Source organism: Amblyomma americanum, chromosome 3 (assembly GCF_052857255.1).
Source record: "Amblyomma americanum isolate KBUSLIRL-KWMA chromosome 3, ASM5285725v1, whole genome shotgun sequence".
Lineage (NCBI taxonomy): Eukaryota > Metazoa > Arthropoda > Arachnida > Ixodida > Ixodidae > Amblyomma > Amblyomma americanum.
In genome coordinates this window covers 190,337,730-190,358,135 of record NC_135499.1, presented here as the reverse complement: position 1 = coordinate 190,358,135, position 20,406 = coordinate 190,337,730, and the positions used below count along the sequence as shown (strand labels likewise).

General features: G+C 52.5%; 1 protein-coding gene across 2 annotated transcripts in view; it reads right to left on the bottom strand.

Annotated features, from left to right (window-relative positions):
* LOC144125692 (protein FAM117B-like) overlaps positions 1–20,406 on the bottom strand; it is a 107,445-nt gene that overhangs the window by 25,892 nt on the left and 61,147 nt on the right. Inside the window, exon 1 of one of the 2 annotated variants that reach the window (XM_077659310.1) lies at positions 8,847–9,130. The exons of the other annotated variant lie outside the window; for it this stretch is intronic. Coding sequence (XP_077515436.1) covers positions 8,847–8,886 — 40 coding nt within the window. The 5' untranslated portion in view covers positions 8,887–9,130. Of the gene's footprint in view, positions 1–8,846; positions 9,131–20,406 lie in introns of those variants that run through there. 2 annotated transcript variants of the gene reach the window in all.

Below are 20,406 nucleotides of genomic sequence, written 5' to 3'. Positions count from 1 at the left end.
ATTGCATGTACACAATGCTTACCTATTTTTTAAATTGTGGTTTATTTGTATACCACAACCCGTAGGGCTTTATTTGCCTACCAAATTGGGTACACAGCTGTCCCCGGATGGGTGCGCCTTGTCTGAGTATATATAGCGGACCGAATACACGCGTTGTACACGGCGCTGCAAGTCTCAATGCCAGATGTGCTGTTTTCTTCTTGCCGCCACAGATGGCGCAGTGATCTCAGGGTGGTAATAAATCCCCACGAAATCGCGAAACGTGTAGAGCTGTTGCTGCCACAGATGACGCTCTGATCCAAGTGTGGTAGCAGACCCCACGAAATCTCCAAACGTGATGAGTAAGAGCTAACGCCCTTAAAAATACTTATTTAAAAACAGACTCTCAGCGGTGGCGGACGTCAGAAGGTTTCGTGACACGCAAGCCAGCGAGAGACGCATCCTGGTGGGCGTGGCATCGTCGTTCCGTTTTCGCGCGTGTAGAGTGCCACAGCGCCGAGCAGATTACCTCAAAATTCTGAGAACAACTGATGCGGCCCTCATATGGGCGTAGCAGTCAACCTGTTTACTACTAAAATTCAGTTAACCATGTCCTAGGAAACACCCTTCGTCATGCTGCTTTCTGAAGTCCGCCATCACAGGTGCAGCTGGAAGTCTTATCAAAACACCCTTTGTGTATAGCGCTCTTATGTGCATAACGAGACAGACAAAGCAACTCTCATCCAGCAGTTAGTCTGCGCTTATTACGAATTTCGTGAAAATGGATTCATATCACAAATGGAACACTTCTCCTAATCTTGCAGCGTGCAATGATGTGATCCGAACTTGGTAAATTAAAACTGAATGCACATTAACATAAATACCCGAGGAAGCTGCCATCGTATCGAATGCCCGCAAAGGAAAATGTACAGCGCAGTGTCCTGTATAGCCAGCTTTCATTTTACACAAGCGGGACAACCGCGCCCATCACCTCTTCGCCCCGGTGGGATGCAAACTGTGCCAGCGCAAAGCTGACCATACGCGGGCAGACCTGCCCTGCGCACAGTTGGAGACGGTCCAACCAAACCTGCGCGGTTGTCGACAGTACTCGGGCCACTTCTCGCATCGGGGAGCAATCGAAAGCAAGCCAGTCACGAGAGGCAGACTATTTTCGGGCCACGCCAAAAGGCCGCCGTCGTATGACTTCTAGCTGCGCCACTATCGGTTTAGTGGCGTGGGAATTTTCGACAACGAAAGTGTAAATAATACACGCGCGAGTGTAGGTAACAGGTAGTACTGGTAAAAAAGAAAAGAAAAAAAAGGAAACCGAGGAGTGGGGAACGGCGAAAGTCAACAGACGAAAACGAGCCTGCACGCAGTGGCTCGACGCCAGTGCCAAGGTCGAGGTATGCTAATGAACTGCACGGCAGGCACGTATAATCACGACCGCCGGCCAAATAGCTCGCAGGAGGAAAAAAGGAGGAAGAGCCGCCCTGGAAGGCCGCCAGGGGGGGGGGGGGGGGGGGGGGGGGGGGGGGGAGAGGAGGAGGACGCGGGGCGTGTGACATGTCCCTTGCGCGCGCGACACGCGGAGGACCTTAAAAGGACCACCGCGGGACGTGGGCAGCGGCGGCGACCGGTCCTGCGCAGCCTCGCCCACAATTTCTGATTTCTCTGACGGGGCAATTCGAGACGGCGCCTTTCACTTATACTCAAGTCAGAAAGGAAGCTAAAAGTGCTGTAAGCGTTAGTCCTCCGGGGTTTCCTGCGCGTTATGAGCACCCATTACTTCATTTGGGACTAACTGCAAAGGGAATATCGGCTACAGCATCTGCACAGGGCAACAGTTCATCGCAAGGACTACGTGCTACTCCACTCTGCCCAGTCCTAGCTTACAGCGCATTGCGCATTGGAGGATCAGCCTCTGGCGAAATGGAATAAGCAGACTGTGATGTGTAAAGGTCAAGCTATACTGGAGGAAGTCCAGGAGGATGCGGGCCGTACATAAACCCGAATGCCAGCCAGATTGCACGCATTTGTGCACCTGTCACGTAACAAAGGCGGGCTCGTCGCGCCCCTGAACAAGTCCGCAACAGGTGCCGAAAAAGGCCTTCTTGAGAGGCCGCTGCGCTTCGGCCTTCCGGCGGGCTGCTGTGCGACCTCAAATGCGAGCGCCTCTTCGATGGCGCTTGCTTCTGCCGGTACCGCATTTGACTGCTCAGACTTAATTCGAAGCCCTACAGTCAGCCCCAAAACACGGGAACCGATGGCGATCGAATAAGCTCTCCCATCGTGACGGCAGAACCGGCTTTTGCGTGACCCGAGGTGCCCACATTTCCGCAGTCTACCACAGACTGAATGAAGGCTGCGTTCTACATTTCCCTGCTCGACCTGCAAAATGAACCCTTCAATGTCTGGCCGGTCTCGGTGATTCTGACACTTTTGCGCGCAAAACAGAAAACGACGTTGTTGCAAACCGGAATGTCTGACGTTACGCCACGTTCGCCTTAAAAATTTCCTCTCGCCTTGCTTCCCTCGCGTCTGATGGCGGCGTGTACTGAGATGCACCGAAAAACCCCGGAGCATCTCTGAATTCAAAATGTTTTTAAGACGTAGTTCTGGAGTATAACTTCCGCGACTACATGTTCTTCAAACGGAGCCTGGAACCATTTTGCAGTTTGCCGCCGCGGTGGCTCCGTGGTTACGGCACTCGGCTGCTGACCCGAATGCGAAATTCTAGAGGCCCATGTACTGTTCGATGTGAGTGCACGTTAAAGAACCGCAAGTGTTCGAAACCATCCGGAGCACTTCACTACGGCCTCCCTCATAGCCTGAGTCGCTTTGGGACGTTAAACCCCCATTTTGCAATCTGTCGCCTGCAGGGCCCGAACTTGACGCCAGAGGCAAAACACAGTCCCAAAGTCTCTTCCAGGGGCCGCCGAACTTGACAGCACTATGACGCAGTTTTGCAATATCGCAAAGTGGCTTTTCATCACGGAATGCGCGTCGGTGGCTGAAAAATTCAACGCGCACGAAGAAAATCAGACATCATTTGCCGCACCGCTCCAGCGCATCCGGTGAATATTTCAACGATGAGAGACCTGCCCCGCTCCTCGCCCAGCTGCCTGGTAAAAGCCCGGAGCAATTTTCTTTCCGTTTTAAACGAACGTATGTAATATACATGCGTCCACTAATTCATCTATGCACAGCTCGAGAGCGCCGCTCTCCGCAGAATGCGTCCAAAGAAAAGAAAAGAAAAAAAGAGCTGTATCTTTCGAAGGGCTGTCCTTTCTGTAAACAAGGCAATACAGGCGAAAGGCCACAAATGGGCACGTGTGCGCTGTGGCAAGAAGAAACAGTGCACAAGCAGCTACAAACGCACTGGTAACAACACGGCAAAGTAAAAACAGCAGCGAAAGGATCTGCTATAGCGAACGTGCTGCTCGTCTCACTCGCGCGCGCACGAGTATAGTTCTGAAATAGTGGCTCAACACTGCCCATCAACGCGAACGCACGGCAGTAAAGGAAGGGAGCACGCCGCATGCATGTTCAACGGAGAACAAATGCCGTCAAAATACACTGCGGAAGGTGGGCGGCAACGGGAGAAAGGAAAGAAACACCGGCGATCGGGGAATCCTAAAAACAATGGCAACAAAAGCAAGCCGCCCAGACGATGCCGAGAATTGGAAGCGGACCACCGGAACCAACACATCACTCAGCGGCGAGAGCGCGCACACGTTTGCGCCGGGGCCACGATTTGTCAGGATGCACCGGCTGTCTGGGCCGCAAAAATAATTGCCAGCCGCGTAAGGCCATAGTGCGGTCGTGACCGACGTAAATTCTCCAACAAATGCCACTAACGCCCGGCGAGCGCGGCTTACGGCGAACGCGGTACGAACACGTGCACTCGTTAGGCCTGGCGGCGCCATATCGAAGCTCGCACCCCACGGTTGAGCATATCTATGGGGGACCGCCAGAAAACGCGCCGTTAAATGTGCGTGTATTATTATTATCATTAAAGGGACACTGAGGAGAAGGTGGGTGGCCTGCATCGATAGGGAACCGCGCGATGGAATCTCAACGAGACCACAGTCACCGAAAACGGAACTCTCAAAATTTACGCCAGAAAAGACCACCACCGGCAGAGGCTGCCACCGACTTCTGAGGCGACGCGTGCGTGAATCGACTGGCGGGAGCGTTTTGGAAGTCCGCCCATAAATGCGCCCTTTGGTGCAGCAGAAAACCGTGAACACAGCCAGGAGGAGCCAGAGTTTCACCGAAAGCAATAAGTTGTCCTCGGTGCCCCGTCAAGAGCCAGTCCGAGCGACACAGCTCAATCCTGCTGCAGTGAAGCCCCGCCCACATCCATGGCCACTGCTCCTCCACGATACGCAAATATACGAGTCGACGGAACACTGAAGCCTCGACTTGTTTTATTGCAGGGGAACATCAAATGTTGATTTCGTTTGCTGCTAGCGAAGTAATACAGCGCACTGCGGGCCCCTCCTGGTTTATTTCCTTCTTAGACAAATCGTACACACTGTATGCGCAGCCTCCGTGGTTACGTAAGTACGTCCAACTAGAAAACTCGGCATTAATTTTAGGGCACGTAAGTGGAAACTAGGCGTTTCCTTCTCGTCTTGCGGCAATTTCTCTTCGACGCCTGTAGCTTGCCAGGCCAGTTATTGTCTGAGCGAGGGCTGGCGGTTGGGAAATCGCCTTACATTACCGACGCTATACTTGTTATACAACAGCTCGTCGGATCGGCCGCGAAAAGCGCCAGAATTCGCGCGGAAAACGCGCGCCGGTCTAATTATTCGTAAGCATCGCTCTATGCACGTGAAAGTCAACGAATGGAGGGCGGTTCTCGAACGATTTCACAATGTCGTCATCGTTGCAGCGGGAGAGAAAGACTGTTATCGCTAAATATCGCGCCCGAGTTGGCTATACTGCGGCAACATATTTTTCTTCAACGCACTTCGGAGTACTCCTGCCATAAACACGATGAATGAACGAATTCACCACAATAAACCGCCTCTCTGATGAGGACAGAGTGCACTACGGAGTCGTGGCTCCGAAATTCTGTTAGTCAAACCGGCGTTTTATACAGTCAGTCAAGAAACGGGTTAATTTAGCATACGATCGCCTGTCCTCGGGTGACGCTCGAGAGTCCGCGACTGCGACAACCTAACCTAATTTCCTCTGCCTTGGCTCCCCCTCCCCATCTTCCAACAAAGGCGCTCGCCTCTCCTGATTAAGCAAACGCAATCGCTCCCAGCCGTGCTGACAGAGGTAGTATAAGCGTGGCCCTCGTCCTAATCTCACAAAGGGGGCTGAAAAACAACAAAAAAGCACGAAGTGCAGCAGGGTACAGGAAATGCGAAACGGGCGCGCACAGTGCACCGGCATCTCTGCATGTAGCAGCCGGAAGAAAAAGAGAAATTCGCGGGAGGAAGCAGGGCAGCGCGCAGACGAAAGGAGATACGCTGTTGCGAAACTATAGACAAGAGAAACTCCCGGCCGTCGTTTGCCGCGGCTAACCGCCGGCCTTCGCTCCCAGAGACAGGGCACAGGGGAGCTTCAGCAAGGCGACAAGTGGCATTAGTTGGACAGGAACAAAAGACGACAGCGCCAGCTTGTACGCTTCTTTTGCCTCCCGGTTCTTGGCCAATCCCCCGGTGTGGGTATCTTGTGAAAGGCTAACAACAACGCTTCTTTTCATTCATTTCCGGTTTTCAGATGTGCCGCCGACCGATCGACAAGCGAGACTGGCCAAATTCAATGGCGCAAGGACGAACACGACCCAACATCGATTCCGCGAACGCAGCGCAATCATCTCTCAAGTGAGGCACGAAGTTGGGCCAGTCGGTCCTTGGGATGAGCCATATTAAAGCTGCGAGAAGAGCGCGTTCCTCTTCGTGCCTCCTCTTGTTGCGATGCCTTCTTCGCGCAGTTTTAATATGACAATCATTTCTCGCGCACAAAGTTCCACGGAAGCTCGGCCTCGGCAGGTATACGGTGTGGCCTGCGTTTGATTCCCATCCCTTATTTGGCTTTCTGCGAGGCAGAAAATTCAGCGGTTCAGAAACAAATAACAACTAGACCCATCCCACAGCTCGCCGTTTATAGTAGACATCTGTGGCGGGAATCTGGCACTCACTGTGCCTAGTGACATCTCTCGCATTAAATCGCGGGTGTTTTCCTTCGTCAATCGAAATTCACTGCGGGCCGATACGTGCCAACGCTGTGCCGTTAATAATAATAATGTGGTTTTTGGCGGAAAGGAAATGGCGCAGTATCTGTCTCATATATCGGCGGACACCTGAACCGCGCCGTAAGGGAAGGGATAAGGGAGGGAGTGAAATAATAAAGGAAGAAAGGGGTGCCGTAGTGGAGGCCTCCGGAATAATTTCGACAACCTGGGGATGCACTGACATCGCACAGCACACGGGCGCCTTAGCGTTTTTCCTCCATAAGAACGCAGCCGCCGCGGTCGGGTTCGAACCCGGGAACTCCGGATCAGTAGACGAGCGCCCTAACCACTGAGCCACCGCGGCGGGTCTGCCGTTAGCGCGCTGGTCGTAGAATCAAGACAGGCTCCATTTCAGATAGGCGCAGACGCACGGGTTGCAAGACGACAGACCACTTTCCACGCGAGACCTTGGCTAGGCAATGAAAACGCGGGATGGAGGCTTTCTGCATTTCGCAGTTACTAGCCCATTGGATAAATGTAAAAAAAAAAAAGAAAGTTTGCTGAGAAACATATCGCTGCAGGCTTTTTAGAATTCGCAAATGTTTAACTTCGGATCATCTGAAAACGATAAAACATCGCACGCATATAATAAACCAACTCATGATATTTAATATCATTCCACCACCTTCACAATAGCACTTCACGTGCGCTGAAACTTTCGGGAGCTTCGCCGGGAGGCTGAGCTTTTGCAGAGAACGACCTTTTCGGAGGGTCTTGAGCCTATATGGCAGTTGGCACTACGAAAAAAAGACACTGGGAAACGCGGCAACCTGATACTCTTCTGCCACCCGAAACGATAAGTATTGACATTTGCACCGTCCGTGGTGTGCACGATAATTAAGCACCGCGTTATCGCACGCGTGGTTAATTAGGGACCGCTACACGCAGCCCCAGTAGACAGAAGCAGCCAGTCTCAACTGACATTGCGGCTGAACGTACAAAGAGCGTCTTCGATAGCGATATTATTGCAATGGTATTTTACTATCACCGGTCCGCGCGCACTCCGTCGAGGCCAGTCCTCTAGCTGTCCAGGCGGCGGAAGAATCCCCCCACGACTGCGGCTCTTGACAGCACACACACACCGCGGTTCCGGCAACAGCGGAGACGAGGGCCGTCCGCCGCCGCGCTGACGAGAAACGGGTGTCCCCTTGCATCGACGCCTCTCTCTCGCCCGAGAGGAAGGAGGACACCAGAGAGAGCCGCTTCGGCCCCGGGCTCGAAAAAACTAACGCGGGCTCCGCGCATTCCGACGCTTCGGGCTTCAACTCCAGACTGCTTTAAGCATCGTGGGGATGGACGCCTGTGTTCCAGCAGAGAAGTTCGCAGGGGGCCAAAAGTTGGCAGGCTTAACGAGATGTATTATATATGCACACTGAATTAAGTCACAGCTTCCTCCTCGATATACAGGTTGCAGATCTCCGCTTCAAATCAAGCTCAGCATGACAGGCGGCGGCAGCGCCCTCTAGCGCACTCCCCGAAAGTACAGTGTCGCGTAGCGAGCTTCGCGGATCTCGCGCGCGTCCTTCGAGCCGACAAGCGGAATCACGGCTCTCTCCCACAGTTAACCGTTGTGAAGGGAGGGGGACACACCTTCTTCTATATGGCTCTTTGTAAGGAAGTGTTGTGCGGCCCCCTCCCCTACCCGGCACCGCTTGAATGCTGAGTTTAAGGGGAAAAATAATCATAATAATTGGTTTTGGGGAGAAAGGAAATGGCGCAGTATCTGTCTCATATATCTTTGGACACCTGAACCGCGCGCGGTAAGGGAAGGGATAAAGGAGGGAGTGAAAGTGCTTCGGCCTCCGTTTGGCGATACTGCGCTCTTCTCCGAACGCAATAGGAAGCGTCGGCGGAGGCGCTCGCAGAGTGCAAACGACGCAGCAAGCTGCGTCCACTCACGACGCTCGCAAACGACCAACGCGCCTCATGAGCCGCTGCATGATGCAACGCGCGAACCTTAAGACACCATATGCGCCCCGTGACCTTCGAGACACGAAGCATCGACTCGGCACACGCTCCCTACGAGCTTATCAGTGCTGCGTCGTCGTATGAAGTGCGAAGCCTCTGCAGCGGAACCGACGTGACGTAACCCGAAGCGTTGCTGAATCGGTTAAACGCCGGAACTCAAACCGTTCGCGGGCGGTTTCACCCTTCAAGACTTCTCAGCGCCACTAACTACGCATGGCGAAGCAGTCGAGATGTTAACACCGGTGGGACACCGCCGGTGAATGCGTCCGACAAAACGGTGTGGTCTGTCACACAAGGTATAGGAAGACACGAAACTAACGCAAACGTTCTCGCACGCAAGCACAAGCACGCTTATAAGAATTGTACTAAACAAGCCTTCGACATGAAGAAACATACAAGCGTTCACAGAATCACTCGGACGACGAAGACAGGCGTCTGTATGCACTGCATGTTTCAACAAATGGCGGAACGAAAAAAAGAAAGCACGGGTTGGGCAATAAAAGCGCGCAAAGAAGTTCAAATATTCAGCAGTCACTAAGACTGTACTGAACGATGCAAGGAAGAATGAAATTAGCAAGCGGCAGGAGGCGATAAAAATCGGCATAAGGAGAGATGTCAAGGAGACAAGTGGATGTTACATACGCACCAGGAGACGCTCGGCTTGGCCGGTGTCGATGGGCGCGCATGCGTTTCGCCGGCGAGCGGTAGTAGACGAGTGTGCGCGCGAGCGCACTCAACAGACACACTCACACACAGACTGCGAAAAAAGGCGGGCGAACAAGGCGAAGCGCCGGAAGAGAAAGAAGTGAAGAAAAAGAAAGGATCGCGACGAAAGGAAAGAACGAAGGGAAGCGAGCGATCGACGAAGGACGAGACCCCGGCCGCGACAGGGCAGAAGTACGCAGCTTGAGAGGAGAAAAGCCCAGCAGTAGTAGGGACCCACAGCAGCAGCAGCCGCGGCACGCATCAGGCGAGGAAGAGGGAAACAACGCGTCATAAAATGAGTGAGGAAGAGAGAAAGCACGCGGGATGCTTACGGAGAGAAGCAAACAAAAAGGGGAGAGAAACGCTAAGCCAAAAGAACATCAAAGAAAGGCAAGCGGCGGCGGCGCCGTCGGCGCTAGCGCCAAGCAGTCTCGCGCAGCCGTGCCTCGGAAAGAGAAACGAACAAAAAAAAAAACGCGTCTGCCCGCGCGCGCGCGCCGACGGCGGCAAGCGACGCTACAGCAGCGGCAGCAGCAGCAGAGGGCAAAAAGAAAGGAGGGGGGGGGGAGGGGGAGGGGGGGGGGGGCAGAATCGGGCGGTCGCTAAGGCTTGCCACATCGCATCGCGTGCCTTTCCCGAACCCTTTCTTTTAGAGCGCGGTGAGTCAGTTATCCGAGACTCTCCCGGCTGCGGTCGCGCCCTCGTACCCCCTGCATTTTAATTTTTTTTTCCCCCAAGAACTAAAAGCTTCTGCCGTTGCCGCTATTCGCAGTCCAGAATCGGCATGCCTGAGACGCAGCTGCTGGGCGCTCTGTTGTCGGTTCCATACGTGGCAGATCGAGCTCCGAGGGTGAAACGCACGCCCAAGTCAACTCCTGTGAAACTATTACGGTCACGCGACAAATGGCGAGCCATGTGCTCAAAAAACCGCGCGTAAGCAGTACACAACCGCGAGCACGCCATTCAAGCGCTGCTTTGCGAGGGCAAAAGCCACAGGCCATGCTGCGCTGAAACGCAGTCGCCTAGACATACAATTGGCACTCAGCCCCTAACACAGCAGCTGCGCTACGGTTTCGCTTTATTCATACCGCAGGGCACCACTTGGGCGCTCTAGACAACCCTCCCCCGACTGTACAGTCTCGGAACAGAAGCACAAGCACCGACCTGTTTCTATGCTCAGAAAGGCCCACCGACAATGGCGCGATGCGCTGCACTGAAATGACGCGAGTACGATGAAGGCCAGACGTCGCTCCACAACGGCTGCAAAAAGTCAGTCCGCGCACAGAACAATCGGCGCGCCTGCGAGAAAGACGCATCATGACAGCGGTTGCCCACACGTTTCACAGCCCGCGCGCATGTATTATACCAGAGGTCTCAAACACGCGGCCCGCAGAGCCCTTCAAGTTTCATCTGTTATTCCGAAAGCTCGCGCCAGCTTCGCGATCAGCTTCACCGTCAGACTGGCCAAAAAGTTACGTGCGCAGATCACTGCGGAAAGGAAAAAGAGCGTGCAACCCTCTCTGTCTTTAACCCTTCCGCCCCCCTAAACCAAACAACGAACACCCACGGCACGGGGACAGAAGTCCTGCTCCTTCCTTTTGCTATACATACCTATATCCTTCGCTGCAGAGCCACAGAAAGTTGTCCGGGAGTGGACAAGTTCAACACCAGAGGGGAACTTCCTACCTTTGCCTTTAATTCCTGACTCACCAGCTTTCGTCTTGTACATTCGTTCGCACACCTCCAATGGCGGACCAGGGGTACACTCGCGTCATTTGCGAGTGGCCTAGAGCTCGAAACCTGGCCTTATCGAGCATGCACATTCCCATGAGTCGGGCAGTTTCCTTCCTCTTTTTCTCCTGCCGAGTCGGCAAGATTCCAGATTGCACAGTGTCGAGTATATATTTACGATTATTTACGCGCGCGGGGACAACACAACTTTGGCGTCAGGGTGCAGCCTCTCTGCACGGCGTCCAAAACCGATCTCCCTGTCGTCCCCGCTGCCGGCCGCAGCTCCAGATCCTTTACTTCCCCTCGCCCCACAGGCCGGGTCCTACTCGCCAACGGGCTCGTGGTCGCTCTCTAGTCTAGTTTTTCCAGCGAGCTCCGCCGCCTCCCAGGCGCTTCCTTCGCACCAGGGGGCCAGCGGGCTCTGCGAGATGCTGGAAACGCACGGCTGTTGTGCGGAGTTCCGTCACTTTGCACACAGGCTGGCTCCGCTGGGGATGCTGCCGAGGGATCCCATCGAGGGCCCCTGCAGCCCCCTTCTTGCTGGTCGTCCTCCGCCCGTCGGCAGCTCCGTGCGGCAATGGAGCTTCCGCTGCTACAATCATTCGGTTTCAACACATCGGCAGCCTCTCCAAACAGTTCGAAATTTTCTCCCTACCCTTCGCTGCGAGAGTTGACGATGTCGAGCCCAGGTTGCAAATGGATCTCACCCAGTTTCAAACAAGCACCCCATTACGACAGAAGTTAGAAGACGTAGGTGTCCCGGAGATTTACACTTCTTTTTTAGATAAAGCAATTTCTCAAACTCTGCGGCACCAAGCGACAAGGATCACTGACATGTTAGGGAGCACATGCGTGTGCGAGCATCTCTTCTCTTCATTGATAGTGAACAAATATCCTTTGCGTTCAACGATGACAGAGTAGCCGCCGTGGTGGCTAAGTGGTTATGGCGCTCGGCTGCTGGCCCGAAAGACGCGGGTTCGATTCCGGCCGCGGCGGTCGAATTTCTGTGGAGGCGAGATTCTAGAGGCCCGTGTACTGTGCGATGTCGGTGCACGTTAAAGAACCCCAGGTGGTCGAAATTTCCGGAGCCCTTCACTACGGCGTCCCTCATAGACCAAGTCGATTTGGGACGTTAAACACCCATAAACCAAACCAAACCAAGGATGACAGACAACCACCTCAGAGCCACCTTGCGAATAGTCTCCGCACAAGACCTAACGCCGGATATTGCACCCATCGTCGTTGCCAGCAGCACGCTTAGAACTGAAGGATAATTCGCTGTATATAGTAGGATGGAATGTTGGGTTACGTTAGTTTTAAAATAAAAATGCAGCGCGAACAGAGGCGACGGACGAAGAGGAGGTGCACAACACAAGCTCTGATGTGTTGTGCACCTCCTCTTCGTCCGTCGTCTCTGTTCGCGCTGTATTTTTCTTGTAAAATGAAGGATAATTCCTGCAAATAACTAATAAAACACCTTCTTGACAAGACCAATTATCTTCGTAGTGTTTATTTAACACACTGCAAGATTGACGATCCTCAATCCTGCCACTATGACTGACACCATCCCCCGGCCTCTCTGTTCCTTTCCGGCTTCTGACCCGCGGAAGACGAAATGTTCTCCGTGTGGCCCGCGTAGCAATACGAGTTCGCAGGCGATATCTGCTCGTTCTGCGGCGCAAAGGTGACCGCAGGCAAGGGAACCGCCGCGCCTCGGTTTCAGTGGAGGTCGCCGCGGTCACGCGTCACAGCTCGTGATGCGAGTGCCACTGCTCGGCGACGAAGCATGCAGAACGCAGCACACACGTGCCTCGAGAGGCGTTCCGCCAACACGAGTTCGCGCACGCAATCTCCACCGGGGCACGGGACACAGTTACGTAACGCGCTGATCGAGTTATCACGCGAAGTGTCCGCAGAGAGCATGGCTATTCAATTTCGGGCACTGGGATCTCAATCACAAGAGTGAGGCAGCCGCATGTTGAACGTGGTGCAGTGCGTCGCCCAACGCTTTGAAATGCTTGAGGGGAGGGCCCGGAATGAATAAGGCCTCGCTGAACTGCAACCTGATAAAGACGCAAAGGAAGGCTGAGCTCTTTTGGACTTGGACGGCAACCACGCGCACTCGATCCACGCAGTCGTCGCTACGGGGACATCATCAGCGCCGATGCGGAGGAGGGGGTAAGGGACATTATAACAGCAGCCCACAGAAGGCGCTTTCGTCCTATTTCTCAATAAAGTTCCGCTCCAAGGCGGTCTACCAGTTCCGACAAATGCAAAGCGAACTGGCAGATAAGGCGCGCTTTTTAGTACGCATGCAACAGAGTGCACACTGCACGTGTGCAGACTCTCCACATTCGTGGTACTTTTAAGGGTACGCAGTCTTTGCTACTTGTGACGCGCCACAAAGAGAACGTGCATTGCTATAGCGTTCACCAAGCAGCCAGACCTTTGCCTCCCTCTGCTAGCACCAGCAGTTAAGCCTGTTCTTTTCATGGTTACACAGCTCGCGGCCGTCGAACGCGGATCGCGGATGCCACTCGCTGTTCTTGCGCAATAGCAGGCGTGTCAACAAAAAAAAATTGGCAGAAAATACTCTCACACAAGTGTGCACAAAATTAAAAAACGGCATTCCCGGCTTCTTCATCCTGCCTGCTTTCAACCAGTTCAAAACTTGGTCACGAATAAAGCATGAATAGATTAATCGCGAGGTCAATCGATTGGTCACCACCGTGACCCTTGCCGAGGCGTGTCGACATGTCGTTCCACGTGAGACAACGTCAGCAGACGTCATAATCTGGAGTTCTACACTTCGCGGCGTCTCCTTTAACGCACTGTGCAGGCCTGGGGGAAAAAAAATCCTCCTCGGTGAACAGGTGAATATAACAGAAAACCTTGATCAGATTCCGAAAGGGTGATCATGCATCAATGCCGACACTCTGTTAAGTCCTTAGTGCAAAACTCGGAGGGCAGGTCTCTCTCTATCGCGCTACTTGCGGCATTCAAATGAAGTGCACTGGCGGCTCGTAACACGGGGAACAAAAAAAAAAACGTGCAGGGCGCTACCGATCCGCTATGCATTCACAGGCCGCAAGAGGCGATATGGTCTGCTAATCTCCACAAACCGGCCGCTGAGCGTTGCCGGATTTAATTCAGGGTCTCGTAACGGGCACGATTAAAGAACAATGGTTGAACGCGAAAATGATTTCTTCTTCACTGGTGGTCACGTGATCCCGTCTTGGTGTCACTAGGTTACGTTTGCCAGTCGCCGCCCATTACGTCACAAAACCGGCCTGCTAAGCAACAGCTCTACTATGCACTCATTTTGATTTCCAGAATAGGTACGAATCTGACGACGACGGTGTAGAGTGGGACGGCGACTGACGACAAGGCATTACCAACCATTGTTTTTCGACTGAAAATTGAAGTTAACTGCGATCACAAGCAGCAAGACGTTTTCAAATTTAATTACATCATCTCTCGTGTTTTCATCACAGTTCCCCTCGCTCAATCCGAATCTCTAATTCGCACAACTGTGCTGCTGAGGCATCGGGCGATGAAGCAAAATCAAACGCCCGCACACGCAGGGAGGCCTCGAGAAACGCAAAAGCGATTACTGCAGGAGAGCCGTTACTTTCAACCACCACGACATGAGGGGACAGTAAACGCGCAGGAAGTCCCGGATGGCCGATAGGCGGGAACAAAACGAGCAGCGGTGCAGAAACAAGAGGAGAGGAAGATAGCAACGTATCACGCCACAGATAACGCGCGGCCGCCCGTTTTAGCAAAAGAGAGGCCGCGGCGCACGCAAGCGGGGAGATACGTCGAGAGGACGCGCCTCTCTCTCCAGAAGCCGAGCACGAAAGCGAGATAATGTTTGTGCATAACAAAACAGCACAAGGAAGAGGCCCAAGTGGGGACACCGCCGTGCGAAGGAAAACACGGCAGACCAAGCGGAAACGCGCGCTCCGAGCGAAACTAGGGACAGCGACGATTACGAGGTGGGAGAGATAGCCGACTGGTGCAGTGCACACAAAACCGCGGGCAGTGCGAGCTCGATAAGATTAAGGGGGCCGGCAGGAAAAGAAGCAACAGCCCGGAAGATAGGGGGGGGGGGGGGGGGGAGAGAGAGAGAGAACGGTCCAGATGCGATACCATTGCGCCGAGATAGACAAAAGCTAAAACAGACAGGCGCTGATAATAAAAAAAAAAGGCGGAAGGTACCGCATCGGACAACACGGTGTCAGCGCTAAGGGCGCCCGCGAGACCTTTATCCTGGCGGGAAGGTGAGGGGAAAGCGAGAGCCGCATTATCCTTTCAAATCCCGAGGTGCCCAACTATGCATCAAAATTTCAGCACACATGTGTGGTCCGCATATATAGACAGTACACCGTACAGATTAGTGAGAAGTACAAAGAGATTAATATAAGGGCAGAATAGAACAGTACAGGCTCCAGCGCACAAATGCACGCCGCCGGACCTCTTGGTGCACTTGTCGAAAGAACCTTGAGCGCAGACATCACGGAGGTCCCGTACCGGTCTCGCACGCGCTCTGGTCAACGTTCGCTGTCACATATCGAGCAGAAAAGGAAAGGGAAAATGAGAGGATAGTAATCATGCACATATGAGAGAAGGCAATAGCCCCCGAAACCAAGGACCATGTTCCTATTTTTTTTAATTTGTGTTGTTGATCAATGGGAAATTACTAGTGTAATTATTTAATCGCTGAAAGATAATTGATTAGAAAGTAGAATAAAACAACCACACGCCGCCAGTGGGATCCGAACCAACGACGTCCGAACTTCGCTTTCGGTGCTGCGTCAACTCAACTGCGGCGGTGGCTGTCAAACCTTCTACCTTCGGGGATATTTATGCTGCCTGCAACCTAACCTTTAGAGTGTTAACCAGCGCCACCCTTGTCCATAGCGGCGGAAGTCTGTGTTACCGCCAATGCCCCGTGGAACGTGATCGAACGGTCAGGGCGGTTTGGACGACGGTGTCGCTGGTGGACACACTAAAGGTTAAGCCACGCGTAACATAATTAATACCCCTGAAAGTAGAAGGCTGCCGCTGTTGGTAGAGCACCGAAAGCGAAGTTCGGAGCTCGTGGGTTCGGATCCCACTGGCGGCACGAGGTTGTTTTTTATTCTACTTTTTAATCGATTATCTTTAACAGGTAAAATAATTACACTTAATTTTCCGTTGATCAACGCCAAATAAAAAAAAAAATAGAAACTACCACGTTGCTCCTTGGTTTCGGTGACTGTTGGCTTCCTTCGTTGCATCACGAGCGATACAGGGAAGGAGCTCACGCATAGCGAGGGCCACCAGCGCAGGTGTCCGCTCAGTCCCATTACCACGAACGGTGAAATAATGGCCGGGGCCCGAACGAGCGCACGTGCATACTACACATACCGGTCCCGATTTCGCAAATAATCGAAACCTGATGACCACGCCTACTCGCTACCGTGGCGGGACCCGGTGCTGCCAACTGTCATCCGAGCGAGCTTTCCCTCAATTATTTCCTTCTCTTCCAAGGAAAGGTCACTGAGGCGGACGTCTCGGGCCGCTCGATTGCACGCCCGATGAGCCATCACTAAGCGCTCGCCCCAGCTACGCGGCGCCAAATTTGACGCCGCGCCTAAAAAGGCCGCTTTGCACCATGGCCAAGAAAAAAATAGTAAATGCGCGCTGGAGAAAAAAGAAGGCAACTACAATCGAGCAATCCGACGAAAACCAAGTGGGCGAGCAGCATCGAAAAACGAAGGCACCGCTGGAAGCGAAACCTAAACAAGGCGTTATAAGCGGCCGCGAAATAATTTGGCAGCGCTATATAGTCGTCAGGCTGGCAGCGCAGCAGCTCCGATGGAAACAGTGAACGAAAGAGAGCGTCGCTGGTGAAATAAAAATAAAAGCTACGAAGCAAGAACGTTTCGGTCCACGCGAAAATTCGTTGGCAGCGCTGTATGGAGTCCTCATCAGAGGAAAGACCTTGCGCGTTTTGTTCTTTTTTTTCCGTCGCTCGAGGCTCCGATAAAAGAGCAGCGCGCACACGATGGCATAGCGTGCCAACGAAGCCCCGAAAACAAGATATAAACACTGCGAAAGAAGTAAAAAAAAAAGTAAACAGAGAGAGAACAGAAGAGACCGAGTGGAAGGAACATCAGAGACGTGGCTTCGTCTCCTGCATGCCTTCTCGGCTGGGGACGAAAATAAAATGGCGAGTAAGTAAAGGCCGAGCGTTCAGCGAACACAAGCCGACTCTCTCTCGAGCGTTTGGCAGCGATTACAAGCGCCGTAATGTTCAGCGCCACCGCTGCTTTCCTTCTTTCTTCCCCGCCACAACTCACCCTCTTGGAAAGACTCCGTTTACTCTCCCGGTTCTGACAGTCGCTGTCGTGGACCGAGAGCCGAGCGGCCGGCCTGGTTTGCAGACTTTCAATGAGCGAAGCCACTAGGAAGCTCCGCCTCCTCTTCAGCTCTTTGGATGAAGCCCGATAGAGTAAACGGTTGGAGCCTTGTTGGGATTCGCACGCGGCGAACAACAGGGGTAAGCAATAGTTCCACTGGTACTACACACACAGTAGCAGCAGTCAGCGCCAAGCCCACGGTCACCCTCTCCACATCTCTTCGGAAAGCGGGTCAGCGCGAGAAATTATGTATGCTTTTCTCGCCGGGCGTGCGGGGCAAACGCTCTTTCTTCGGCCGCCTCCTGCTTCGCCAGACAAACGCCCGGGCTTCTGGGAAGGGTGGACGTCGCCAAGCAGAAAGGCAACAGTGCACGCGGCATAATTAGTTTTAGAACAAGCTTGGCGCCAAGGACAGGCTGCGTTCGTTACGCCGGTTCCTTCGCGGATACGCTGCATCGACTGATCCGGCAGACTCACTGAAGACGACCTTTTTCGAGGTTTCATTAAAGCAGCGCGAAACGAACGTACACGGGGAGGTAACACGTAAGACACCGCGAGCGCTGTTAGGGTGACATATTGTCATGCACCGGCATGAGCAACCTGATGTAGTGCGGGACCGCGCAGTGGCCCAGGGAACCAGCAGGGTCTGAAACTCACTTGCAAAATTAAAGTTTTTCTGTCCGTCTGCCTGTCGCAAAACGTTTGCTTTGTTCCTAGGCCATGTATGCCCTGGAACACTGTCACTTTTTTGGCCATGCAATAGGGGACCATAATATCCCTCCCGAATGATTGTGGACCCGTCCAACTGTTCCTACAATGTTCTAAGTTGCTCTTAACCCGAGCTCGGCGCAATCATTGCTATCACAGCCGCCGAGCTGCTTTCTGTTTGAAGGTACAAGATCGCTGTATCACACATGTATCATACCTACTATAGCCATATTATCAACGCACCGTCCCCATGCACGGCCGCCGTCACCCGCTTCAAAGTCCGCTCCTCGGGGGGCCGCCCAGCACTCCCGGGACTCCAAGGCGCCGACGACACCGCGTCTCCCTGGGCAACCTGCTTGCTGTTCCGGAAGCACCTTCGCCTTCGAGAACCGCTCAGTGTTGTGGTGAATGCACTGCCGCTGCGCCCCCAGCAATAGTATATGCCTGTTCTCAACTTCCTTTCAATTTGAACTTTCTGCCCCATTTTACTGATGACCAGCCGCCTTTAATTGTAATCGCTTGCATGAGTGCAATCTGCGTGTACTTCAGCGGCAGAGTGTAAATGCATGCATATACCGGCTATTCACCGACGTCACAGCGGACGCCATTTTGCTGTCAGTGAGGCACTGCGAAAGGCCGCTCGCGTGTCTAATGAGATCATCGCCTCCTGCTCCGGTCGGCGCTACTGAGGACGCACTCTGGAGTCTGGACACCAAAATGGCGCCTGTGACGTCACGTGAGTACCACCTACAGCACTCTGTAGCAGACGTCATTTCGGATTCCTGGATTTACGTAATGCCTCCTTTGATGTGCCTGTGTGCGCGTTTTCCTGACAATGTATTTGCTGTTGTTGTTCGTGATCGTGACTGTCTCATTCACAACGCTGAACATAAACCGGCGAAGGCTGGGCGTCGAAGTCCATCACCTTTCGCCTCGGCTTCGGAAGGTGCTCGCATTTCACCCGAGCCGTGACAGACCGCCACGGCCGACAAGCAGTCATGCACCACAACCACTCAGCCACCACCGCGGCTGCGCATGAATCTGCACAGTACTCTCACTTACGTGTTAATTATTTTCACGAGAGCCCACTGCACCGCAAAGCAGCAAAAGGGCCATGATGCTTTCATGCATCAGTAATGCCTCGGCAAAAAAAAAAAAAAAGTGAATTACCTGAATATAGCTTGCATGCGTTCTGGAGCATGTGCGATTACACAAAAATAAGACACGCAGTTCCGAGCAGAAATCGATGCGCGCTGGCCCTTCTAGACCGCGTAAAGACAGCGTAAACTTCGAGCAGTTAGGTAATGGTATGGGCGCTGCTCAAACGTGTGAATCCTCTGAATAGCCCTTCGGGAAGCAGTCGCTAGCCTATTTTTTACCTGCTCTTGCATCTGTATCTGCCGTTAACAAATTAAATAGTAGTAGTAGTAGTAGTAGTAGTAGTAGTAGTAGTAGTAGTAGTAGTAGTAGTAGTAGTAGTAGTAGTGGCCACAGCGGTGCTATACTGGCTGAACATCGAGCAACATTCGCAATAGCGACAGTCACAAATGGCTCGCACCGACCTCTCCATATGGAATTAACTGCAACCCTACAACTAATAGATCATGCTAAAAAAAAAAAACGAGGAAGGCAAAGAAAGGGGAGAGTGACAATGTAGCGACAGTGTGAATCGTAGGGGACCGCTACAACAAAAGCGATATGCGAACGATAAGGAGAAACACCGAAGTGAACGAGGCATGAATGCGATTGCAAGAGTCATTCTCCACCAGGGCTGCCGTGGCACGAGCGGGTGCTGCAACGGAGCGCCGCCGCACATGCGTTGTTTCGATCACAGCTGGAACCGTACCGCGCGCGCTGCAGTCAATTTGGAACGTATATTATATATATATATATATATATATATATATATATATATATATATATATATATATATATATATATATATATATATATATATATACACACACGGAGGTCGTGGGTTCCGATCCCACCGGCGGCATGGTTTTCCTGCTGCTTTGTAATTAACTCCCTTTAAGGAACAGATTAACAAGTATTATTCTCCCATCGTTCAGCACCAATTAAAAAAAATAATAATAATAATAAACATTCCCCTATGCACCTTGGTTTCGGTGACTGTTGGCTTCCTTCATAAGTATGTCAAAAGATCCCCTCATTTCCCTTCCCTTGTTATATATATATATATATATATATATATATATATATATATATATATATATATATATATATATATATATATATATATATATATATATATATATATATATATATATATATCCGTTCTGTTAATGACAGTTGTCATGTATAATGTTTCGCACATATGCTTGGTTAAAAAAATTCATTGTTGGGGAAAGCGCGCAGTATCTGTCTCAACTCGGCGGACACCTAAACCGCGCCGTAAGGGAAGGTATAAAGGAGGGAAGGAGAGAAAACAGGAAGAAAGGGGTGCCGTAGTGGAGGGCTACGGAATAATTTCGACCACCTGGGGATCTTTAGCGTGCACTGACATCGCACAGCACACGGGCGCCTTTTCGTGTCGCCTCCATCGAAACGCGGCCGCCGCGGTCGGGTTCGAACCCGGGTGCATGCTCCGAGCCACCGCGGTGGGTTGTGCATGGTTTGCGGAATTATTTCGAC